Source organism: Protopterus annectens, chromosome 10.part0 (assembly GCF_019279795.1).
Source record: "Protopterus annectens isolate FY-2018-M chromosome 10.part0, PAN1.0, whole genome shotgun sequence".
Taxonomy (NCBI): domain Eukaryota; kingdom Metazoa; phylum Chordata; order Ceratodontiformes; family Protopteridae; genus Protopterus; species Protopterus annectens.
In genome coordinates, this window is record NC_056744.1 from 1,218,753,224 (window position 1) to 1,218,780,044 (window position 26,821).

Genomic DNA, 26,821 nt, shown 5'->3' on the forward strand with positions numbered 1-26,821 from the left:
GCACATGTCCGTAATCAGAATAGAATGGTAGCGTGGAAGATGCTGTAGTGACCCATTGGGCGAAAAGCAGCCACTGAAGAACCCTCATGTGTAGTCTGGCAAGGGGAACTAGCATGATCGTGGCAGCCATGGTCCCTAATAACTTGAGGACCACTTTTGCCTTGACCTTCCTCAATGGTAGTAAGGCATAGACTTGCCGTTGTAGAGCCTGAATTCTCTCTTCTGGTAAGAAGGCCCTCATGAGCACCGTATCTAGTTCGGTGCCGATAAAAGTGACACGCTGTGAGGGCAACAAGGCAGATTTGTTTCCAATTTAGAGTAATTCCTAACCTTTGGCACAGTGTAATGGTGGCATCCCTGGTCTGTAACAGTGGATGCCTGGTGGTGGCAGAAAAGAGCCAGTCATCCAGGTGCGGAAACACTTGGAATCCCTGACATCTCATGTGAGCTGTTATCACTGCCATGCATTTGGTGAACACCTTGGGGGCTGTTGTGAGACCAAAGGGCAGAGTGTGAAACTGAAAATGACTGGCTCTCAGCCGGAAGCGTAGATGACTTCTCAATGGCCTGTCCATCTTGATATAGTAGTAAGCATCTTTGAGGTCGATGGAGCACATCCACACATTTTTCCATAACAGAGGGAGTACTGACTATAAGGTGACCATGCGGAACTTGGACTTTTGTACATGAAGGTTCAATCGGCTGAGATCCAAGATGGGTCTCGGGTCCCCTATTCTTTTCGGCACCAAAAAGAATCTTGAGTAAGTCCCTAATCCTACTTGGTCTGCACGGACAGGCTGGATGGCTCTTTGAAAGCAACTTTTTTATTTCTAAAGTTGCGGAATCCCTGTGACTGGGTGGAACGTCTGGGATTCTCTTGGTTGGCAGGGGAGGAGAAGAGAAGAGAATACGATAACCTCTGAAATTATCTTTAATACCCACTCGTCTTGGGTGACGTCTTGTCAGGCTTCTGGGAATAAAGAAATGCAACCCCCGACCGGCTCCAGAAATGCATAGATGGGCCTCCCTTCAGGAGCGCTGGTAGGGAGGACCACGAAAGGAATCACGGTCCCCCTGGTTACGCGGGCCTCCTCTGCCTCTAGGGCGGCATCTACCTGAATTTCCTCCCCCTCCCCTGCCTCTGGAGGGGGAATCGTTTTGTGCGTCCCGAAAAAACCTCTGCGACTTCCTGAACCACATTTTCCCACCCTTCTGGCCCTTGGGGTAAAGTCTAGAAGGCATGGAAAAATGGACCCCCACGGCAGACAGGGTTTTTCCTTCCTGCTCGCACCTAGTGAGAGTGTCATTCACCTTGGTTCCGAACAACGATGAACCATCAAAGGGGGCATTGGTGAACGTAGACTTGAAGGCCTCTGTGAAATTGCACAAGTGCATCCAGGAGTGTCTCCTAAGAGAGACTCCGGAACCTGCTGCCCTACTCGTTCCGTCGGCTGCGTATGAGATCAGCCTCATGGAGGAGTTGGTTAAATGAAGCTGTTTTTTAAACTTTTGGCGCCAAAAAGAATATTTAAAAGGCTAATTGATTAATTGATATTATTCTGAAGAAGTTCACATTGCATGTGGATGAAAGCGCTTAATCTTACATCATTTTAAACAGTTATATATTAAATTTGTGGAATATAACTTGTTGGTGTTCATGTTTCTCTGAGGCATGCAGCATCCAGTAGCGTTTTCATACTGTTTTTTTTGGTTACATTGTTGCTTGTATGCTATAGTGTGGTTTAGTAGACATCTGTGAAATAAGAGGGATATCTTTCCTTACTATGCTTGGTTCTTTCTTGCCCATATCAGATCCAGGGGTCTGACCTGAGAACAGAGCACTAGCTGCCCAGGTGGCATATGTCTCCAAGAAAGTCAGCCCAACCAGAAGAAACTCCAAAGCTCCCTCACTAGACACTACAAAACATGAGGAGGAGGCGGCACCTTGTAGGGGTGAAAGAGAAGAAAAGTAAAGGTACAGGGAACTGCATACCCACTCCAACCCAGAATAGCTACTGGAAGGAAACACAGCAGCAAAAGGTGAGAGCTATTAGTGCAACTGTGAACATACTCTAACATCTACAGATATGTTAACTTTCTGCACAACTGTGCTGCATTTGCAGCACTGTTCAGTAATGACACTTAATAGTTACAACATTTAGGAGAATTCCCAGAACTTATGGAACAGTGGGTAGGTGGACCTGACAGCTTAAGACAGGGTCTTCAACTTTAAATTCCTTGGAACTTGATAAGCTCTACCACCCAACAAAATATAATGTCTCCCATGATATAAGGAAACCAAAGCTGCAGATGTTTTACCGAGTAAATCAATGCCCACAGCCCTGACTGCTCAGAGCAAGCTAGCCTTATAGCATTACAAAAAGCAATCTGAGGCATAACTTATGCCCAGGCATACCACATTTCTGCATTCCTCATTTGCTTGCACCACTTAAGTCCACTTCTTCTTTCACAGTCTCAAACCCTCTTCTCCCTAAACCCCAAGAGTCATGTAGTATAACCAATATGTAAGACAAACGCACTTATGGTTTCACTTTATGATTCAGCACTAGCTTCAATGCACCCAACACCCTGATGGTGTCGCTCTTCTTGACTGAAACAGGACTCTGGCAAAGTCCTCATTACTTCTACTCAAATTAGTTTAAATCAGGTTTTTGCATTCATTTTGGGTTATACAATTCCATTATTAATCAATAAATTAAAAAAAATCATCTACTCTTCTCTGTGGCTCAAATGCATGGTGCCCTGACTACAACCCAGTCAAGTTGGGTACAATTAGCAGCCCAGGTACTACAGGAGCTGGATGGTGAAAAACGGGAATGAAGAAACGCAGCCTGCTTGCTGCTCTCTCTAGGGAGGGGAGGCTAAGGGCAGACACCTGGAGGTACAGACTCCTTGTAGGACCACTGGAGGAGAATGGGGATCACAGGACATACTTTGCCTTTAGAGAGAGAGAGAAGTTCTGACAGAATGTCTATTGTGAGAGCAGGAGACACATTTCTAGTGCACAACCACTGCACACCATTCTGCATATATGTAGCAGGCAAGTGCATGGGAAACATACTAAGAATCCTTGTGACATACAAAGAACAATGGCATCACTCTTGGCACCTTCTCCCCTAGAAAGAATAAAAAGGGTCACTTCCCATGGAATAAGAGTGGCCTGACTAGGTGGGTTGAGTAGATGGGAGGCTCAAGGGTCACTAGGGATTAGCAGCCAAAAGTAATGCACAAACACAAAAAAAGACTGATAGCATGCCCACTACATCAGATAATGGTGCACCATTTAATAACTTTCAGTTTTAACAGTTTACTTGTTTATTTTAGTCCGGGGTCCTTTCCAGCTACTTTGGCCCTAATTTGGTAATAATGGAAAAGTGATACTACTCTGTCCACAGGCAAGTAGTTTAGTACAAAGGTTTGCAGTTAACACTGGAAAAACTGTGTGAATTGCCATAGTTAAAGGTATGTCAGAAAAGCACCACAGTCTCAAACTGCTAATGGGATACAGGAGCACAGTACATCCTATGACAGGATATCTACAGTCAGCCTGGTGTTTATGTACACATTTGACAAGAAAGTTTCATCTGTGTTGCAAACACATAGTTCATGACAGACTTAGAGCTAGACAACGTCAGACAAAACTTATGGTAATTAAAACAGACAAGCAAAAGTATGCATTTTTTTAACAGGGCAGACTTGCTGACATTTGACAAGAAAAATGTGTTTTTAGTTCCCACTGCCTATTGACAAGAAAAATGTGTTTTTAGTTCCCACTGCCTAATGTAGTTAAAGACACAAACAAGGTTCTATGGTTATGAAACAGGTAACTTCATAAGAAAAATTGCTTATAAAGGACAGCAAAGTGTAGCATGATAGTAAATACAATGTAAAACCCTATCATTTTAAAAATATAGTTGAAATATCTAAAAGAATAGTTAAAACTTGCACATTTACAGTACATGCAATATAATGTTTGAATGCTACAAGAAACCAGCTGTCCTTAGACTGCACTCTCCAACATTTTGCCCAAGATGAGAAGATTGAAAAAAGTACAGTTGAGTACACTTACCATAAATGTAGATGTTTGAATGTATTCACTGTTGCAGTCATCACATTTGGGTTATCTCCCTTCAGGTAGCCCTCAGCCGGCTTGAATACCAGAGTCTTCGGATTTCTGCGTCGGATGATGTCGCTTCTTCCAAGATGTCAGGTCATCAGGGGTATAAAACATGCAGCCGACGCCATTACATCAGTTTGTCTTGCCCCAGATGTCAGGTACCCCCACAATCGGCAGCAATTATATGGTATGATAAACTCCCAGCAAAAAGCAAATACACATGATGTAAATATATGCCAAACAAGGAAAGGTAGAGCCAAGAGAAGTCAGGGGGCTGGAGGGAGGGTAAATTAACAAGATTGTATGTCGCAAATTATTTTTCATCTACTTTATCTATATACTAGTCCATTACACCTGCTAGGTGTACTAGTTAAACTGCCATATACGCCAGCAGCCATAACCCCCTACCTACTCCTGTTGTACTCCACTGTTCCTGACTCTAAGATATTGCAGCCCCCACCCTGTATTCTGTAACCCCCTTAAACCTCTCCCTTCTCCATTACTTTTATTTGTTTTACTTACAACCAGCTTTTGCAATCTCCTCACAGTGTACTTCCAGGCTTTGGCCATTAGATGGCAGTCTTTACCCATCTCTAATTTCACTTAATTTATCTTCTTACCACTTACTTTAAACTTGATACTCTTGTTGCACTTTTCTCCTTTACTATCCTCTTCCATAGTCTATTTAAACCCTTTAACTAGCCCTCCTCTCTCCCACCCCTAGTCCTATATTAACCCTTTCTCCCCCTGGTTTCCTCTCATTTTCTTTCCCCTTCTTTACACTCACAACCTCTACCTTTTTACTTACCTTCTCCTGTTCTTACCTTCTACCTTACTGATTGTTTTTCTCACTGCTTTTACCTTCCTTGTGACTGGTCACCACTGACCCATCTTGAACTTGATGAGGCTGTGACCTACTTTAACACTAACTTTCTTCAAATCCTAGACTACCATGCACCTTATCGCTCTACTAGAATAAGAACCAAATCTGCCCCATGGTTCACAAAATAAACTAGGCAAAAGATGCTCCTCATAAATAAAATCTGGGCCAAATGGAGAGCTACCAAATGTCTCAGATTACCTCCACTTTAAACAGTTAAGAAATGCCACCAAGAATGATATTCTTAGAGACAAAAAAGACTTCTACCTTCACCTCCAACAAACCAGTCAACAAACTCCACAAAAATTTTGGTCAGGGATAAACAAACTTCTTCAGCCAGGTCACTCTACTATTCCTGCCCCAGCAGGTTTCAACCATAACAACTCCAACTAGATCCTTGATGCCTTTGATAACTACTTTACAGAAGCCATTCAAACCCTAGCCAATTCTTTACCTCCTTTTACTGCTTCCCCACTAAATACCTCCAAGACTTTATCTCCAACCTTTCAAATACAACCTGTACCTGCATCTCTCATCTGTAAGCTACTTCAAAAACTGAAACCTTGCACCCCTTCTGCTGACCGTCTCCCATCTGAATACCTAAAAACTGCCGCAAAAGCTACAGACTATCCCATCTCTATCCTTATTAACAGAACTATCTCAGAAGGTAAAATCCCTACCATATGGAAAGTATCCCACATCATCCCTCTACATAAAGATGGATCTTCTATTGAGCTTTCTAACTTTCGACCTATTGCCTTACTCTCCCCATTAGCTAAGATAATGGAAAAATGTATTCACAAACAACTACTTAACCACCTACTACAAAATAACCTACTAGCAAACTGCCAACATGGCTTCAGACCATTCCATAGCACAACGACTGCCCTACTATCCTTCACCAACTCTATAAATAAAAAATGCAACAATAACTCTTTTTCCTCTGCACTATTTACTGACCTGTCAAAAGCCTTTGATATGGTTAACCATAACTTACTTCTAGACAAATTAAAGGCCCATTCTCTCGATCCACAAGCATTACAATGGTTTAGGTCTTATCTGGAAAATAGACAGCAAGCAGTACTTTGGGATAACAATTTGTCTTTATTGTTTGTTTGTGTCTTTCGGCTTTTCCCGGTTAGGGGTCGCCACAGCGGAACTCTGGTCCGCTAATGATTGGTAGTGGATTTTTACGTACCGGGTTACCAGCCCTGATGCACAACCTTCAACGAAGGCAAGCCCCATTCACGTATCATTACTTCCAGTAAATATTGGAGTACCCCAAGGCTCTATCTTAGGTCCCCTTCTTTTTTTCTTATTTATTAATGCTCTAAACAAGAACATACCTCAAGCCACCTGCATTCAATATGCAGATGACTCCACCTTAATCTGCACAGCTAAGAATATAGCCTCTCTCCAGTGCCTCACCCAAACTGTTTTTCATAATGTTGAAAACTGGTTTATAAAACACTGCCTCCTCCTAAATCCTAAAAAACAAAACTACTGCTTTTTACTCCCAACTCATAAATCACCTAATCCATTCTTCTCTGTAACCTCTAACAAGGCTACCAACATAACCCCAGATACTACAACCCGCCTACTAGGTGTAACAATTGATAATCGTCTCGACTATGATAACCACATCAACTCCACCATAAAGTCTGTTAACAAAAAACTTGGTACCCTCTATAGAATTAAACCCTTCCTTACCCCTTCTGCCAGGAAAACTATTGCTCACACCCACCTCATTTCTACCCTTTTCTATGCCTCTGCTATATATACTAGCCTATCTAAAAACAACCTCTCCAAACTTTCCACCTGTTATAATAGCATAGCTAGATTCATCACATGCTCCCCCTTTAAAACTCACCACTGCCTCAACCTCAAACAACTTGGATGGCTAGAACTGCAGAACCATATACTCTGTCAACAATTACTTATCACTCAAAAGATCCTATACCACCCCAACAACACCCCTATTCTCATTAATCTGATTACACCATATACAAATCTAGCTACACTACGCTCTGCTAATAAGCTCCTAGTTTCCTCGATTAAATCTAACAACAAAAGCTGGTGACTCACTTTTCTCAAACACAGCAGGCAAAAACTGGAATCAGCTTCCTTCTGAATTATCAACCCTTGCTTTTACTTCTCTATTTAAAAAAAACATCTTAAAGAACATCTTAAAACTCATTGGCTTTGTCCATGTGCTAACCCAGACTGATATCTTTTTCCCCTTCCTGCTCTTACCCCTATCCCTACTCCTCTAACCTATGCCTCCAAATCTAGTTACTACTCTTTTCTTCATAGTAAGAGGATACAATATAAGGGCTTTTCTCTCTTAATTGGGTTTTGCTCATACCTACTATTGTGTTTAGTATAATTTTTAGTATAACTTTTATAGCTTATAATTTTATTATTATAATCTTTCTTTTGACCAGTGCTGCCTCTGTATTGTGATTTTACATGTCTTTTTATATATTGTTAACTTTGTCACTGTTCATGCTTGGAGCTTTTCTACCCGGGCCTCTACTGAAAATTGACATATATCCAGTTAGACTAGCCCGGTCAACAAATGTAAAATAAATAAAATAAAATAAATAAATAAGGGTAACCAGGACTGCAACAGTGAATACACTCGAACATCTACATTTATGGTAAGTGTATACTACAACTGTACTATGTTCTTCATGTTTCACTGTTGCAGTCATCATATTTGGTTTGATTCACAAAGCTAAGGAAGGGAGGAGGTAGTTTAGGAGCATTACGGCCAGCAACCAGGTCCTGTAAGACTGCTGTGGCAAATCCAGCTCTGGATTTAGAAAAGATAGGCAGGTGGTAATGCTTAGTGAAAATACGTACAGAGCTCCAGGTAGCAGCTTCCAGGATGTACCCAGCAGGGACTCCTCTAAGAAATGCTGTAGAGGTAGATGCAGTCCTGGTGGAATGTGATCTTATCCCCTGTGGGTAGGTTTTCCATGATGCTTGTAGCAGAAATTAATGCAATGGGCTATCCATTTGGAAATGGTTTGCTTTGAAATGGCCTTCCCCTCTGTCCCTGCAGCAAACCTAATTAGAAGCTGGTCAGATTTCCTGAGAGGCTTAGTCCTGTCCAAATAGAATCTAAGCTGTCTGTGCACGTCCACAGAATGCAGTATCCTTTCCCCTTTATTTTGAGGATTCAGAAAAAAAGTAGGCAAATGAATGGACTGGTTTAGGGCCACACTAGACACCACCTTGGTCATAAAGGATGGATTAGTCTTGAGGGAAGCCCTGTCCGCATGGAAGATAATGAAGGGTTCCACTGCCATGAGGGCCTGCAGTTCAGACAATCTTCTTGCTGAAGTGATGGCTAGAAGTAAAGCTGTTTTCCAAGAAAGGAATTTCAACTCTGCTGTAGCAGCTGGTTCAAAGGGGGAAGAGTAAGCTTTTCCAATACAAAGTTAAGGTCCCAGGCTGGAGTGGGAGTTCTCCTGGGGGGGGGGGGGGTCTTAAATTTTTGGCCCCTCTAAGGAATTGTTTTAGCAGGGGGTGAGAGAAGAGGGGTGGCTAGGTATTATAATGTGCTGAAATGGCAGAGGCATGAATCTTAATTGACGAGAAAGAAAGGCCCTTGTGGAGCATTTCTGTTAAATAATCTAGAATAGGAGGTAAGCTGGGTACCGTTGTACCCATCCCCTGAACCTGGCTCCAGGAACAGTATCTTTTCCACTTTTCTGAATAGGATTTTCTAGTACTAGGTCTCCTTGCATCAAGAATGACTTCCAGCACCTGCTTACTGAGGGTTGCTAGAGGTGAGCTCATGGAATTAGCCAGGCTGCAAGGTTCAGGGTTTTAAGCTGAGGGTGCAGAATCTGGCCTGCCTGCTGGGACAGCAAGGAAGGGGTCTAAGGCAGGTGCCATGGTTGTAGCACTGTCAGACTACACAAAGTACCAGTGCTGGCATGGCCAGTCTGGTGCAATCAGTATTGTCCTTGGCTTGTCCTGTGTGATCTTTAGTAGAACCTTCGCGATGAGAGGCAGAGGGGGAAAGGCATAAATTGAGAGGCTTTCCCAGGTAAATGACAGGACATCCACTTTCCAAGCTTGTCTGTGGGGAGTTCTGGTGCAGAATCTGTTCAACTGGTAGTTCTGAGGGGAGGTAAACAGGTCTACCTCTGGAGCCCCCCCAATTTGTTCCTCAAGAGCTTGAATATTTTGGGTTCCAGTTTCCATTCGTGTGGGTCCATGAGATTTCTGTTTAAGTCGTCTGCCAGTGAATTTAGTTTGCCTGGCAGGAATTGAGCTTGTAGGTGCACTTGGTAGCTCAAGACTGTGTTCCACAGAGCCATGGCTAGCCTGCAGAGAGGGTAGGAGTGGGTTCCCCCATGCTTGTTTATGTACCACATAACTGTGGTGTTGTCTGTCTTTACCAATAGTTGTCCTGGAAGAATAAGGTCTTTGAAGTCTGTCAGAGCATTCTGTACAGCTAACATCTCTTTTTGATTGATATGCAGGTGCATCTGTTTTGGGTTCCATTTGCCCTGAATGCACTGCCTTGCCATGTGAAGCCCCCATACATAGTCTGATGCATCTGCTGTTAGGGTTTGGGTGGCAGGGAGCAGAATGAAAGGGAGTCCCTTGTGGTAGCAGGCCTCTGCCCACCAAAGGAACTCTGTCCTTAGACAAGGAATGATAGGAATCATTGTTTCCAGGTCCTGAGAATGTTGACACCATTGAAGTTTCCTCATATGCAGTCTTGCATATGGAATTAGCAGAATGCAAGAGGCCATGAACCCCAGAGCTTGCAGTATTTTCCTTGCAGATAGCTGGGTTTTAGTGGCCAATAGTTTGAAGTAGGTTGTCAAATAAACTTGTTTCTCCAGAGTGAGGAATGCCATCTGGGAAGTTCTGTTCAAGCTTGCTCCCAGGAATACAATCTGTTGGCAGGGTTCTAGGTGTGATTTCTTTTTGTTGATACCCCAGTGAGGTTAGAAGATTCATTACAAATGCCAGGTGTTGTAATAGCAAGTCCTGACTTTCTGCCTGAATCAGGCAATCATCCAAGTATGGGTAAATCTGAATATTTCTCTGCCTGCAAAATGCAATGCCTGGAGCTAGACACTTTGTGAACACCCTTGGAGCAGTACAAAAGCCAAAGGGAAGTGCAGAGAACTGATAGTGCATGGAGCTCGCCCTGAAGCGTAGGTACTTGTCTGCAGGATTCCCTTATTGGGATGTGCAGGTAAGCTTCCTTTAAGTTTAGGGTTGCCAGCCAGGCATCCTTGGCTAGCATAGAAAGAAGCTTTTGAAGAGTTAGTATTCTGAATTTTGGAACCACCAGAAAGGTGTTGAGAATAGACAGATCCAGTATAGGACGCCAGGAGTTTTCTTTTCTGGGTACTAGGAACAGTCTTGAATAAAACCCTTGTCCCCTTTGTTCTGCTGGGACAGGTTGAATAGCCCTGACACTGAGGAGAGAGAGTACTTGTTTTTGGGCCTCTGCCCATTGATTTGGTGGGAGGTCTGGCCAACCACTTGGGGTTGGTAGTGTGTGGAAGTGGAATCTGTATCCTAGGGAAACTATGTTCAAACCCCATTTGCCCTGGGTAATGAGCTCCCAGTTTTTTTTTTGCAAGCAGGGCGAGCTTTCCTCCTAAGGGAGCCAGTAGTTGAGCAGGGCTTGGAGGGGTTAAGGTTAAGTCATTGTGCCATTTTTCCATAGGGGTGGCTTACTACTCCCTGCTTTGGAAGTGGGAGCCCCCCATTCCTTAGATCTGTGCGTAAACTGAGACTAAAGTCTTGGTGGTCTGCTGTTCCTGGGTTTGGACTAAGAAGGCCTGGAAGGGACTGGAAAAGACCAGTTCTTTGAAGGCCAATGCCTACTGAATCTGGGAGGGTGTACTTGTAAGAAATATTTAACAGTTTGCATAGATTTAGCTTTTTCCTCCATCCTTTTGAGGACTTCTTTTGTTTTGTTTCCAAAAAGGCAGTCTTGGTTTAAGGGTGCATCCAGTAATTTAGCTTTAACATGATCTAGCAAGTTTTGTTCCTTAAGCCAAGCATGCCTTCTAAGTACAGACCAGTGACAGCAGCCCTGCAAGATGCTTCTAAAGCATCAAAACCACATTGCAAAGTATGTTTACCAACTTGTTCAGCAGAATGCATTAAATCTAGCAACTCTTTGTGTTCAGCACAGTCAGGAATCAACATAATTTTCTGTTTAAGTAGTCCAATAACTTGCTGCTGATACTTTAACATATGAAACTGGCAATTTAAAGCCCTAATGGTTAAAGTAGCAGAAGTGTATACCTTCTTACCCCATCTGTCTAAGGCTCTAGAGTCCCTGCCAGAAGGGGTAGGATTTTTGTCAGTAGTAGCCTTAATGCCTTTTGGTCCTTGGGAAATGGTCTCTGGATCCGCATTACGATTCTTGAAGAGGAACTTGTGAAAGTCAGGTACTCTGTAGTACCTGTCAGGTTTCCTGGCAGCTGGAGGCAAAGTGTCTGGGGTAAGTCTAGATTCCAAGAAAACATCACCTACAATAGCCAGAACAGGAGGGATAGCTAGAGGCCTGTGTTGAGGCAGGAGTAAAAATTCCCCAAGTCTCTCTTAGGACTCAGAATAGTTCTGACTTTCCTAGCGGAAATGCTCCCTAATGGTATGCAAGGTTTCACCAAAAGAAAAATCTTCTGAAGGGGAAGCAGAGGGAATGGAATCCTCTGTATCAGAATCCTCATAAGTAGATAAGGGCAAATCCTGGTAATCAGAAGGAACAGAGATATCAGATTCTTGATCAGAAGAATCAGAAAGAAAATCAGTTCTGGGTCTGTTAAGAGGGGGAAGGCTGGCTTCCCCCAATTAAGGTAATAAGGTCTTCAGCCATTCTAAACCTTTGTTTTTGAGGCATATGGGCCTGAGTATGCGATTTGGTCGTCTGACTTCTAGGCGTAGTGCAAACTTTAGGCCTGAGGAATTCGGTATTTCTAGCTTGAAACAAAGTCATCGGTTTAATATGAAAGTCTGTAGGCCTGAATACACCCTCAGAAGCCGGTGCCTGCACAGCGGCTCCACACCCGTTCAAGACAGAGACATCCGCAGGTTCCATAGTCGAAGAAGCATCTCGCGGCACACCGGACTCCAAATGGGTCTCAGTAGAGGCCTGCGAATCTGTAGTAGCAGGTATCAGGGGCTGCGAAACAGCCTCACTGAGTACCGGCGGACTGGCGACTAGCTTAACGGAAGCACTGTCAGCAGTTCTGGACCTATGCGGTCTGTCTCTGTCTTTATCCTTACGTTTTTTCAAAAGATAGGTAGTCGGACGGCTTAACAAAGCCATTTTGGAATACGGAGATCGAGAACGAAAGTATTTAGCTACAAAAATAGCCTGATGGCGAATAGTTCGGGCATTGAACAAGGCACAAAACTGACAGCGAGGGATGTCGTGGTCTGGGCCTAAACAGGTGACACAGTAAGAATGAATATCTCTATGAAGTATTTGTTTTCCACAGGCAAGACAATTGTTATTTTTTTCTGACATCGGTTAGAGCAAGAAAAAAGGATCCCCAATGGGGTACTTATCTTTTTGAAGACTTCGGGTCTGAAACGCGAAAACAAAGATTTCAGGAGTCGGCCGACCGGCACTTGTGAACTGCTTCTGCTTCGGGCACCGCACGGCAAGAATGAATGAAGGTAATGGCATCGGCTGCATGTTTTATACCCCTGATGACCTGACGTCATGGAAGAAGCAACAGCATCCGATGCAGAAATCCGAAGACTCTGGTATTCAGGCCAGCTGAGGGCTACCTCCAGGCAGATAACCCAAATGTGATGACTGCAACAGTGAAACACCAAGAACATCAGCAATGTTAAGATATGAAACCAAAAAAAGTACAGTTTTGTACCTACCATAAATGTAGATGTTCGAGTGCTAATACAGCTGCAGTAATCACAGATGGGTTTTCAGCCGTCAGGCGGTCCCTCGGTCGGCCGAATTCCAAAGTCTTGGTCCGGCGTCGGTTGTCGTCGCTTACTCTTCTGACGTCAGGAAGGCCAGAGTATATAAGACACAGCCGACGCCATGTTCTTCAGTCTTTCTTGCCCCAGATGTCAGGTGCCCCCAAAAGGAAGGCAATACATAAATAAGGCTTATCCACATATGCAAGCAATGCAATGTAATGCAAAATCAGTGTAAGCAAGCAAATAAAACATAGCAGGATAACCCAGTCAGGAGGTATGAAGAGGTTGTTAGGCCCCATGCCCTTACCAAGAGGGGAAGGAGGGAGGAAACCTGTACTGCAGCTGTATTAGCACTCGAACATCTACATTTATGGTAGGTACAAAACTGTACTATGTTCATCGTGCATACAGCTGCAGTAATCACAGATGGGTAGAGTCCCAAAGCTATGCATAGGGTGGTAGGTACTATGAGGAACTGGGTTGAGCCAGAATGCCCTGCAAAACAGCAGTGGCAAAGCCTGCTCTTGTTCTGGAATATAAGGGCAGGTGGTAGTGTTTTGTGAAGGTATGTACAGAACTCCAAGTGGCTGCCTCCAAAATATCCTTAGTAGGCACACCTCTGAGGAAGGCTGTAGAGGTGGCTGTGGCCCTGGTGGAGTGAGATCTGATACCAGTAGGGACAGATTTCCCATGATAGGAGTAACAAAATCGTATGCAGTGGCCAATCCACTTGGAAATGGTCCGTTTGGTAACTGGTTTCCCTTGAGCCCCTACGGCATAGGACACAAAAAGTTGGTCTGATTTCCTGAAGGACTTTGTTCTGTCCAAATAGTAACGTAGCTGCCTATGGATGTCTAAAGAGTGAAGCAGCCTTTCCCCTTTGTTTTGAGGGTTAGGATAAAAGGTAGGTAGGTGTATGGCTTGGTTTAAGGCTACCCTGGATACCACTTTTGGCATAAAGGATGGATTAGTACAAAGGGAAACCCTATCCTGATGGAAGATGAGGAAGGGCTGCACCGCCATGAGGGCCTGTAGTTCAGAAACCCTACGAGCTGAAGTGATGGCCAGAAGGAAAGCTGTTTTCCAGGACAAATATTGCAGATCTGTTGAGGCAGCAGGTTCAAAGGGAGGCAATGTTAATTTTTCTAGTATGTAATTAAGGTCCCAGGCTGGTATTGGTTGCTTCCTTGGAGGTCTTATATTCTTAGCCCCTCTGAGGAACTGCCGTAAGAGTGGATGAGAGAATAACGGGGGATCCGTGTTGAATTCTGCAGAAATGGCTGAGGCATGTATTTTAATGGAAGAAAATGAAAGTCCACTGTTCAGCAGTTCAGCTAGGTACTGTAAAACCTGAGGCAAGTTCAATTTTCTAGGGTCCTGTCCTCTTTTCTCATTCCAACAGCAAAATCGCTTCCATTTTGTGGAGTAAGCTTTTCTAGTAGATGGTCTTCTGGCCTCCAAAATGACATCCTACACTACCAGTGTTGCCTTGGCCAATCTGGAGCAATCAGTATCATCCTCGGTTTGTCTGTTCTTGCTTTCAAGAGCACCTTGGGCAGAAGAGGCAGAGGTGGGAATGCATAAACTGTCCATGCTGTCCAACTGAATGAAAGGGCGTCCACTTTCCAGGCCTTTGGATGGAAGGTCCTTGAACAAAACTTTTTCAATTGATGGTTCCTGTGGGAGGCAAAAAGATCTATGTCTGGCCTCCCCCACGCTTGGATTATCTCCGTAAACACCTGAGGATGTAACTTCCATTCATGTGGATCTGTCATATTCCTGCTCAGAGTGTCTGCCAGTGTGTTTTCCAGTCCTGGCAAGTACTGTGCTTGAAGTTCGATTTGTCTTTCCAGAGCCAAGTTCCAAAGAGTCATGGCTAGTCTGCACAAGGGGTATGAATGTGTTCCTCCTTGTTTGTTTATGTACCACATTACTGTGGTGTTGTCTGTTCTCATCAGTAATTGTCCTGGATGCAGGAAGTCATTGAAAGCTGTAATTGCATTTATTACTGCTAGCATTTCTTTTTGATTGATGTGAAGGTGCTTTTCCTTGTGGGACCATCTGCCCTGAATGCACCTGTCCTTCATGTGGGGCCGGCAGGCGTAATCTGAGGCGTCTGTGGTTATGACTTGTTTTGCTTGAGGCTTGCAGAATGGAAGGCCTGTGTTTACCTGACATGCTTGGGCCCACCATAGAAATTCCTTTTGCAAACATGGAATTATTGGTATAATTGCTTCCAAACTGTGACTGTGTTGAGACCATAGACTTTTTAGGTACCATTGAAGTTTCCTCATATGCAGCTTTGCACATGGGATTAGAAGAATGCAAGATGCCATGAATCCCAGAGCCTGCAGGATTTTCCTTGCAGTAAGCCTGGTACTTTTTGCTAGTGTTTTGAAGTACTGAGATAATTGCCCTTGTTTTTCTGGCGTAAGATATGCCATCTGGGTGTTTGTGTCCAAGCTGGCCCCCAGGAAGGTTATTTTCTGAGATGGTGTTAGCCTTGATTTCTCCTTGTTGATGGTGTATCCCAGAGAAAGCAGTAACCGTGTCACATATGCCAGATGTTCCAGTAGTATGTGTTTGCTGTCCGCTTGGATCAGGCAGTCGTCCAGATAAGGGTAAATTTGTATCCCTTGAAGTCTGCAAAAGGCAATCACTGATGCCAGGCACTTTGTGAATACTCTGGGCGCAGTAGATAAGCCAAAGGGCAATGCAGAGAATTGATAGTGGATTGAACCTGCAAGAAATCTGAGGTATCTTCTGCAGCTTTGTCTGATTGGGACATGCAGGTATGCCTCTTTGAGGTCCAATGTTACCAGCCAAAACTCCTTGCCCAGCATGGGAAGAAGTTGCTGTAATGTGAGCATCTTGAATTTTGGTATGAGTAGAAATGTGTTTAGGATGGATAAGTCCAGAATGGGTCTCCAGTCGGTTCCTTTTCTTGGTACCAGAAAGAGACTTGAATAAAAACCTTGACCTTGTTGGTGCGTAGGTACCTTTTGTATAGCTCTCATGTTTAGGAGCTTTGAAATTTGCAGTTGTGCCTCTGCCCTTTGATTTTGTGGCAGGTTTGGCATGCCTCTCATGTTTGGAAGAGTGTGAAATTGAAATTTGTAGCCTCTGTTTATAATGTCCAGTATCCATTTGTCTGTTGTGACAATATGCCAATTGCTTGCAAATAATGCTAGTTTCCCTCCCAAAGGTGCTGCCAGCTGAGACTTGCTTGGCATGGAAATGAGGGAGTCATTGGGTTTGCTTCCTGTATTGTTGTGCACTGTCTTCACCACCTCTTGGTGCTGGAGATTGCCATTGTCTGCCTCTATATGATCCTTGTGATTGCCCTCTGCCCCTTGTGCATCTGTATCTACCTCTTTGGGGCTTGTCAGTGGCTGGAAAGGACCAGTTTTTTGAAGGCCAATTCCTGCTAAAACGTGGTGGCTGGACCTGTAAGAAAGCTTTGACAGTTTGCATAGATTTGGCTTTTTCTTCCATTTTTCGTAGTATATCCTCAGCATTAGTACCAAAAAGTACATCCTTTTGTAAAGGAGCATCAAGAAGCTTAGCTTTCACATGATCAGGCAAATTTTGTTCCCTAAGCCAGGCATGTCTGTGAATGACTGATCCTGTAGCAGCCGCTCTACTGGAGGCCTCTAGGCATCATAACCACATTGTAAGGTGTGTTTACCCACTTGCTCCGCACTATGCATCATATCCTGTAACTCTTTTAAATCTGGTTGTTCAGGTTGAGACATTTTGTTTTTTTAATTGTGATAACAGGAACTGTTGACATTTAATCATATGAAACTGACAGTTTAAGGCCCTCATGGCTAGGGTGGCCGAGGTATATACCTTCTTACCCCACCTTTCTAGAGATCTAGATTCCCTTTCTGCAGGAAGTGGATTCTTGGCAGTGGAGGCCTTTAATCCCTTAGGGCCTTGTGAAATGGTTTCAGGGTCAGCATTATGGCCTTTGTAGAGAAATTGGTGAGAACTGGGTACTCTGTAATATCTATCAGGCTTTACTGGTGCAGGAGGCAGAGAATCAGGGTTAAGACAAGCCTCCGAATAGACATCATCCAGTACCTCCAAAACAGGGGTATAGCCAGAGGTCTGTGCTGAGGTAACCAAAGAAATTCCCTAAGTCTTTTCTTGGAATCTGAAAAGTCTTGGCCTTCCCAATGGAAGTGTTCCCTCAAAGTGTGCAAGGTTTCCCAAAGAAAAATCCTCAGGGGGGGATACAGAAGGAATGGACTGTTCTGCATCCGAATCCTCAAAAGGGGAGTAAGAGTGTTCCTCTGCATCAGAATGTTCTGATAAAATGGATCCCTGATCAGAAGAGGGGATTCTTCCTCCACTCTGGGTCTCTTGTCAGGAGGGGCTGAGAACCTCTGATAAGAGTTATTAGATCCTCAGCCATTTTAAGCATCTGTTTCTTAGGCATGGGTCCAGGAGATGGGCCTTGAGCAGCAGGCCTAGTGTGATGCCTGGCTGCTTTGGATTTAGTAAAGGCCTTAATAGAAAAAGAAGATGAAGGCCTAAATACACCATGGGTGGAGGTGGACCTGTCCACATTAGTAGGCTCGACATAAGCCGGGGCTTCGGTTGTAGTCTGGGAAAGGGCTGAGGACCCAGCGGTCTCGGGTACAGAAGACACCGCCAAAGGAGTGTCGTCGGTAGTCAGGGACTGCAAAGGCGTCTCGCTGAGAACCGGATCACGTGTAGCCTGTTTGGGCGTGGTGTCATGGAGACCGGGCCTCGGTCGGTCCTTTTCCTTGCGTTTTTTGGATAAAACTGTAGTCGGAGTGTCCGACGACATTTTACAGTCAAAAGCTTTACCAAAATAGTGTTGGGCGAACTCTGCCAGATGCTTGATAGTGCGTTTATTGAAGGTAGCGCAAAAGCGACAGCCCGAGACGTCGTGGTCTGGGCCCAAACAAGGTATGCAAAGGGAATGGAAATCCTTATGCGGTATTTGCTTCCCACAAGAAATACAATTATTAACTTTTTCTGACATCGGTCTGAGGCAAGAAAAGTTTCAACGGGTACTTAGCTTTAATGAAGACTTCGGTTCCAAATATTTTCGTAATTCAGGAGCTGGCCGACCGGCACTTGCGAACTGCTTCTGCTTCGGGCACCGCGCGGCAAAAAAGACAGAAGAACATGGCGTCGGCTGTGTCTTATATACTCTGGCCTTCCTGACGTCAGAAGAGTAAGCGACGACAACCGACGCCGGACCAAGACTTTGGAATTCGGCCGACCGAGGGACCGCCTGACGGCTGAAAACCCATCTGTGATTACTGCAGCTGTATGCACGATGAACATCTGGATCATTATACCCACTACTTACAAAGATGAATGGAACCTTCACTTATACACAGCAAATTAAATGAGTAAGGACAATCAAACTCTCCACAGCTCTGTACACAATGCAGGCAAATGGAGACACGATAATCTCACAACAACCTGCAGAAGAGAATACATAACTAATACTGGATATTAAGCCTGAAGGGCAGAAAAATAGCAAATACAAACCATTCTCCAAGTATATCTTTAGATAATAATGATGTTAGCTTTTAATATCAATGGCCTTGTGTAACTATCATGCTCAAAATGCAGACCAGAGGAATGACAGTTGGAAATCCATTCATAAAACTAACCACAGAGTCAGACAGAACAAGGACAACAAATACCCATTTATCTACTGCTGAAAAAAACAAGCTTTCAGTTTCAGGGTGTTAAGATGAAGCTACGACTACAAACATTTCAGCACATTACTAACCAAAGATAAAAATATTCATATTTTGCATTACTTGTGATTCAGACATCAAGAATAAATTTTCTAGACCAGTTATCACTCGGCAAGTATGACACTTGCCTTTCATGCCACAAATAACAGACGACAGTGTGCTCTATCCCCACACCAAGTGCCTGTGTTCCACTTCTAATAGAGTCCCTACAGTGAAGAGAAAACACTAGCAGGGAAGAATCCTCCTAATGCATCACCCAGTCAGTTCTGTGCTGGTGATAGCAAGATGGATGTTAAGAACCTCACAGGACACAGTGGAAAAACTACAGGAAAACACCACCAGTGTTCTGGCCAAATTACTCTGAAAACTTAAAAAACTTCTCACCTGCCCTAGACAGTAAAGCATCATTTTTATGGAATAAGATGTGGGTCTGCATTAGTAAACAAATGAGTGCTACGCATCAATAATTATTTCCATATGGAACATGACAAGCACAAGTGTAAGCACACCAACAAATGCACTGTATGTTGCATGGAATGGAAATGTAGTGCAGTACAGCTAGTCAGTATGTAATGCACCACTCCTCAACTGTTCTTTTATTTTCTTCTTGGTCACCTTATAGTACATTTGTGTACACTTACCATAAATGTAGATGTTTGAGTATATTCACTGTTGCAGTCATCACATTTAGGTTATCCCTGCCAGGGTAGCTCTCGGCCGGCCCGAATACCAGAGGCTTAGTATTTCTGTGTTGGCTCAGGACTGATGTCAGGTCGTCAGTAGTATAAAGTAAGGCAGCCGATGCCATTACATCAGTTTTTCTTGCCCTAACCTGTCAGGAGTCCCCAAGCAGGAGCCAGGTTCTGGTGGAAGAACCCCACCAGCAGAAAGTAAATACCAATATGTCTCTTGTAAGGAAAGAGAAGAAAAAAAGGGGGGGTGGAGGGAGGGAAACCAGGACTTTAACAGTGAATACATTAGAACATCTACATTTATGGTAAGTGTATGCAACTGTACTATGTTCTTCGTGTTTCACTGTTGCAGTCATCTCATTTGGGTTGATTCCCAAAGCTGAGGAAATGGGTGGAGGCAGTCAAAGAAACTAGGGGCTGGCTAGGATGCCATGCAAGACTGCAGAGGCAAACCCTGCCCTGGATTTGGAGAAGAGAGGCAAGTGGTAATGTTTGGTAAAAGTGTGAACAGATGTCCAGATGGCAGCCTCTAGGATATCCCTGGTGGGAACTCCTCTGAGGAAAGCTGCAGAGGTGGAGGTGGCTCTGGTGGATTGAGTCCTGATCCCCTTGGGGGGGGGGGGGCTTTCTGTGTTGTTTGTAGCAAAAATGGATGCAGTGCGCTACCCATTTGGAAATGGTTTGTTTGGAAATGGCTTTGCCTTCTGCCTCTGTAGCAAAGCTAACCAGCAATTGATCAGGCTTTGCTTTCTGAAGGATTTAGTCCTGCTAGATAGAATCTGAGCTGTCTGTGCACATCTAGAGAGTGCAGGATCCTTTCCCCCTTGTTCTGGGGATTAGGAAAAAAGGAGGGCAAATGAATGGATTAGTTGACAGCCACATTGGACACCACCTTGGCCATGAAGGATGGGTTAGTCCTGAGGGATACCCTGTCAGCATGGAAGATGAAGAAGGGTTCCACAGCCATAAGTGTTTGCAGCTCGGAGACTCTTCTGGCTCAAGTGATGGCCAGAAGGAAAGCTGTCTTCCAGGAGAGAAAGCTTAGCTCTGCAGAAAAAGTTGGTTTGAAGGGGAGCAGGGTGAGCTTTTCCAATACAACGTTAAGGTCCCAAGCTGGGGTTGGTGCTCTTCTGCGTGGCCTCAAGTTGCTAGCCCCTCTTAGAAACTGTTTGATCAAGGGGTGTGAGAAAAAGGGGCTGCTCAGTGGGAAAATGAGCAGAGACAGCAGAGGCATGAATTTTAATAGAGGAAAAAGAGAGGCCACTGGGTAGTAGGTTAGCTAAGTAATCCAGGGTGAGAGGAAGGGAGGGCAGTGCCGTATTGGCTCCCTTAGCCTGAATCTGGGTCCAGAACCTTTTCCGTTTGTCAGCATAAGACTTTCTAGTGCTAGGGCGTCTGGCCGCACGTATAACATCTAGAACCTGTTTACTGAGGTTGGTAGATTAATCAAGGGTTAGGGAATAAGCCAAGCTGCCAAACTGAGTGTGTGCAACTTGGGATGCATGAATTCCCCTTCCCTCTGGGTCAGGAGGTTTGGAATCTGAGGAAGATACCATGGAGGCAGCGGGTTCAGGCTAGGGGTACCAGTGCTGGTGAGGCCAGTCTGGAGCTATAAGAATTGCCCTTGGTTTTTCCTCCTCTATTTTGAGCAGTATCCTGGGGATGAGCGGTAGTGGAGGAAAGGCATAGACTGATAGAGTGTCCCAGGGGAAGGACAGGACATCCACTTTCCAAGCCATGTAGTGATGCTCCCTGGTGCAGAATTTGCTTAGCTGATGGTTTGTGTGGGAGGCAAAGAGGTCGATCTTTGGGGTGTTCCATTTCTGAGTTATTATGGTGAAGGTTCTTCTGCTGAGCTGCCACTCATGTGGGTCCAGAAGATTTCTGCTTAATTGGTCTGCCAGAGAGTTGAGAGAACCTGGTAGGAATTGCACTAACAGGTGGAGTTGCATGGCAGAAGCTGTGTGCCAAAGGGTTAAGGCCAGCCTGCATAGAGGGTAGATGCGAGTCCCTCACTGCTTAACGATATACCACATTACAGTGGTGTTTGTCTGTTTTGATCAAGAGAGCCCCTGGGGAGAGAAGGGGCATGAAAGCTATCAAGGTGTGCTGGACAGCCATCATCTCTTTTTGGATGATGTGCAGAGGGATTTGCTGTGGGTTCCATTAGCCCTGTATGCACCTGCTGTCCAGGTGTGCGCCCCAGGCATAGTTTGATGCATCTGTGGTGAGGGTCAGGGCGGTGGGGGGGTGATGAGAAAGGTAGTCCCTTGTTGTGGGAGCATGCTGTTGCCCACCAAAGAAAATCTTTTCTGAGGCAAGGAATTATAGGTATAAGAGTCTCCAGGCCTTGAGAGTGTTGACACCAAAGGCTACTTAGGTACCACTGAAGTTTCCTCATATGCAGTCTGGCATATGGAAAGAGTAGTATGCAAGATGCCATGAACCCCAGAGCTTGCAGGATTCTTCCTTGCAGATAGCTGTGGTCTGGTGGCTAGTTGAAAGAAGTTGGCTGTCAGGAAATTTTGGTTTTCTGATGTAAGGAATGGCATTCTGGGATGCTGTGTCCAGGCTTGCTCCCAGGAATATAATCCTTTGGGTGGGTACCTGTTTGGATTTCTTTTCGTTGATTGTGTACCCTAGGGAGGTTAATAGGGACTTTACAAAGGCCAGGTGCATGAGCAGCTTTTCCTGGCGGTCTGCCTGAATTAGGCAGTCGTCCAAGTATGGGTAAATCTGGATATTCCTTTGTCAGCAAAAGGCAATGGCCAGAGCCAGACATTTTGTGAAAACTCTGGGAGCAGTAGATAAGCCAAAGGGAAGCGCAGAGAACTGAAAGTGCTGAGATCCTGCCCTGAAACGGAGATATTTCATGCATGATTTCCTGACAGGTATATGGAGGTAGGCCTCTTTTAGATCTAGGGTGGCTAGCCAAGCATCCTTGGAGAGCATGGGCAGCAGCTGCTAGAGGGTGAGCATTTTGAATTTTGGGATCACCAGGAAGGTGCTTAGAATGGATAGATCGAGGATGGGTCACCAAGTGCCCTCTTTTCTGGGTACCAGAAAAAGTCTGGAGTAGAAACATTGGCCTCTCTGTTCTGCAGAAACGTGCTCTACTGCACTCAGAGAGAGCAGGGAAAGGACTTGCTTTTGCTCCTCTCCCCAATGGTTTGGAGGTAGATCTGGAAACCCTTTTGGGGTAGGTAGGGTGTGGAAAGGAAATTTGTATCCCTGGGACACTATGTTGAGAATCCATTGGTCATTGGTAATGGTGGCCCAGGTGCTTGAGTGAAAGGATAGTTTTCCAACTAGGGGTAAGTGAAGGTGGGCAGAGGGAGGGGGGTGGGAGAGGTGAGTCACTGTGAGTTCTTACCATAAGGGGGTGGCTTAGAACTCCCTGGTTTTGAAGTGCAGGTAGTCTACTGCTTAGATCTCTGCATTTCCTGTGGCTGCTGTCTGGGGAGTCTGGGCTGGACTGGCTTAGTGGGAGCAGGACAGGACCAGTGCTTGCTGAGACAACACCTGCTGAACCTGGGTGGCTGGACCTGTAAATCCTTAACTGTCTGCATAGATTTTGCTTTTTCTTCCATATTTTTTAAGATCTCTTCTGCCTTAGTGCCAAATAAGTTGTCTTTGTGCAAGGGGGCATCCAACAATTTAGATGTGACATGGTCTGACGAGGGCTGTTCCTTAAGCCATGCATGCTTTTGAATGACAGATCCGGTGACTGCTACCCTGCAAGAAGCTTCTAGGGCATCAAAACCACAGTGCAAGGTGTATTTAGTTACTTGACTTGCAGAATGCATTAACTCTTGTAACTCTTTAGATTCTGCACAAGCAGGAATGGAAGACATCTTTTGTTTGAGGAGTTCCACGCTATGTTGCTGAAATTTTAGCATATGGAACTGACAATTTACTGCCCTGATAGCAAGAGTAGCAGAGGTGTATACTTTTTTACCCCATCTATCTAGTGCTCGGTAATCCCTATTTGAGGGGGTGGGATTCTTAGCAGAGGTTGCTTTAATCCCTTTAGGTCCTTTAGAAATTACCTCAGGGCCCGCAGTAGGATTTTTAAAAATAAATTTGTGTGAGTCAGGGACTTTATAGTACCTGTCTGGTTTTCTGGGTGCAGGAGGGAGGGTGTCAGGAGTCTAGCTGGATTCCAGGAAAACATCCTCCATAACATCCAGGACTGGGGGGATGGCCAAGGGTCTGTGCGGCGGAAAATCTAAGAATTCCTTGAGTCTCTTTTTAGACTGAGGGTAGTCATGACTCTCCCAATGGAAATGCTTCCTTGAGGTATGAAGGGTTTCCCCCCAAAGGAAAAATCCTCTGTGGGAGAGGTGGAAGGGATGGAATCCTCTACATCAGAATCCTCATAAGTAGAGAGGGGTTGCATGTCTTCATATTCAGATGCATCAGTCATCTGACGTTTGTTCAGACAAAACTACCAGGGACATATTTCTTTTCCTTTTGGAGGGGTAAGCTTGGCATCCCCTGATCAGCATGATAAGGTCTTCCGCCATTTTAAGCATTTGAGACTAAGGCAAGGAAGCAGGTGCATGAGACTGGTCGTCGGTTTCTTGGGTGTGGTTTGTACTCTGGGCATAAAAAACTCTGTAGTTTTCGAAAGAACGGTAGTTGCGAAAGAAGCTATCGGTTTGTGTCGAGAATCGGTAGTGCGAAGGATGTCCTTGAAAGCTGGTGCCTGCTCGGCGGCTCTGGACCCATCCAAGGTAGAGACAACCGCAGAATGTTTAGTCGAAGAAGAGTTTTGCAGCATACCAGACTACGAAAGGGTCGCGGTAGTGACCTGTGAATCCACAGAAGCAGGCATCAAGGGATGTGAAAGCACCTCAACGAGGACCGGAGAACTGACGAATAGCTGAACGAAGTGTTATCGGTATGTCTGGACCTGTGTGGTCTGTCTCTGTCTTTACCTTTACATTTTTTTGGAAGACCTGCTGTCGGATGGCTTACTGAAGCCATATCGGAGTTCGAGGACTGTAAGCAAAAATATCTAGCTACAATAAGGCCCCGACGACGGATAGTTCTGGCATTGAACAAAGCACAAAAGCAACAGCGGTTGACTTGTGGTCTGGGCCTAAACAAGTGAAGCAGGAAGAATAAAGTCTCGGTGTGCTATTTGCTTTCCACAGGCTAGACAATTGTTAACTTTTTCTGACATCGGTTAGTGCAAAAAAAAGGATCCCCAACAGGGTACTTAGCTTTAGAATTTCAGCTTCAAATCGGTAGAAAAACTCAGGTAGCGGCCAACCGGCACTCATGCAAACTGCTTCTGTTTCGGGCTCCATGGCAAGAAAGACTGATGTAATGGCGTTGGCTGCCTTATTTTATACTACTGACTACCTGATGTCAGTCCTGAAGTGACAGCAACCAACGCAGAAATACTAAGCCTCTGGTGTGCGGGCTGGCCGAGGGCTATCCTGGCAGGGATAACCCAAATGTGATGACTGCAACAGTGAAACACAAAGAACATCCCCTTCAAGCCATAAAGCCCATATGTCACCGAACTGTTTCATTCGCTTCCCTCTATGAAAGGGCATGGGAGACAACAGTTAGAAACTTGTGGGCCATCATGCTGTACAGAGTCAGAACCTTTTATTTTTTCTGCATCCCATGTCTGCTCCTCAGCCTTTGTGGGTCACTGCAATGTCTACTGTGCTAGGCTCTACTAAAGGTGTGCACTTCCACACATCTGCTGTGCTTAGTTGGGCAGCAATGCACTCCTTGGCAGGTTAGCTCCTCCATGTCCCTTCTTTTCACAAAAAGAGTATGCCTGTTGTCTGATCACCAGTGCCTTGCAGCAGAACTTAGACTATGCCCCCCCACCACCACCACAGGCAAGCTGGTGTCAGCTGCTCATTTCAACCTGTCTCACTTTAGCTTCTCCAATTCCCAGATTGTTTATCAAACCTGGATGGGTTATTGTCAGTGTTCTCTCTCTACGCTAGACAGTTGTTCACCTGCCAGAAATGTTGATAGAAAGTAATGCAAGTGGCTGGCTTCACATTACACACTAAAGCCAGACAGGATCCAGTAAACTACTTAAGTTGACAGAATATGGTAATACCAATTTATATGTGGAAAACGTCAGAAAATTCAGAGGCGATCTGTATATGCTTACATCTAACAATATTTTGTTCTGATGGAAGGCTACAGATTCAGTATCACATGTATTTTATAATTTAACATGCAATTTGCTAAACAAGGCAATACAAAGATCAAAACAGGTAAATGGAAAAGAGAAAATGAAGGCCATGTGTACTATTATAACCATCAATCTTACATACCAACTGATCAACAAGAGATTTCCTTAACTGATAGTCCAGTGTCCAGGCTTGTTCTCCTCGGGATACTAGGTGAGCAATTATCCCAGCAGCAAAATAACTGACTTCCACTTCTTTGCTATGCAAAAGAATGCTGATGTGATTTATGAACTCTTTCGACATTAATTGGGGGTGAAGGTCTTTGACTTCTGCAATATTGTTCTGTACAAAAAACAAAGTGCAGACACTAAATAAAGTACATGTACTATTAGTTTCTTCAACAGTATGAATGCACAGTACATAAGCATTTGAGATCAAAAGTACTTTATCTAGTCCCTTGTAGAAAACCTGCCTCTTCTCAAAATGAGCATCATTGTTCTTGGTTAAATAAAGGGCAAAGTGTCTATGAAGATGGTCAAAACAACACTAAGCAACTTTGCTTTTTCCTTGATGACTACTCCAGAAATGCAGATATATAATCACAGGCAGCAGCTTCAACATCCCTCAAGTAACAATCTTTGCCATTTTTTTAGATTTCAGATCCTCTTGTTTTAGTAATCAAATTTCACTCTTGAAGGCTAACTGAAACAAATGAAATCATATTTCCAATGAAAGTCTTCCTCGGTCTCTCATTTGTTTTTGAAAGGTATGTAGCAGAAAGATACTTCCTATATCAGCTTATCTGTGAGGGAGTCCTCAACTGTAGTCATATAACTGAAATTGTTTCTTTTAACAGTTACCTGCTGTATTAGTTCCTGAGCTTGAGGGGTATGCCTCTTCCTAGTGTAACTTGTGAAACTGTGTATTAGTCCAGAAAAACTTATTTACTCCCTTAGCCTGTCAGTTCACTGAGCAAAGCACAATCCTGAAGGCAGGACAACAGAGTGAAAAAAAGCAACAATGTGCAAGGGCATATAAATATAGACCTGCCTGACTTACATGGAACTCCACAGTAGCTTCTGGCCAGAGGTAGTCATTTAGACAGAGGGGCTGGTAGGTAGGTAAAGTACAGTTGTGTACACTTACCATAAATGTAGATGTTTGAGTGCATTCACTGTTGCAGTCATTACATTTGGGAAAAACCTACCAGTCTATGCCTTTCCCCCTCTGCCTCTTCTCTCCAAGGTTTT

The 26,821-nt window shown here is 44.5% G+C and overlaps 1 protein-coding gene across 1 annotated transcript in view; it reads right to left on the reverse strand.

Moving 5' to 3' along the window:
* ZYG11B (zyg-11 family member B, cell cycle regulator) overlaps positions 1 to 26,821 on the reverse strand; it is a gene marked incomplete in the record, with an annotated part of 797,045 nt that overhangs the window by 173,892 nt on the left and 596,332 nt on the right. Inside the window, 1 exon segment of the mRNA XM_044085958.1 lies at positions 25,716 to 25,913. Within this exon segment, the coding sequence (XP_043941893.1) occupies positions 25,716 to 25,913 (198 nt within the window).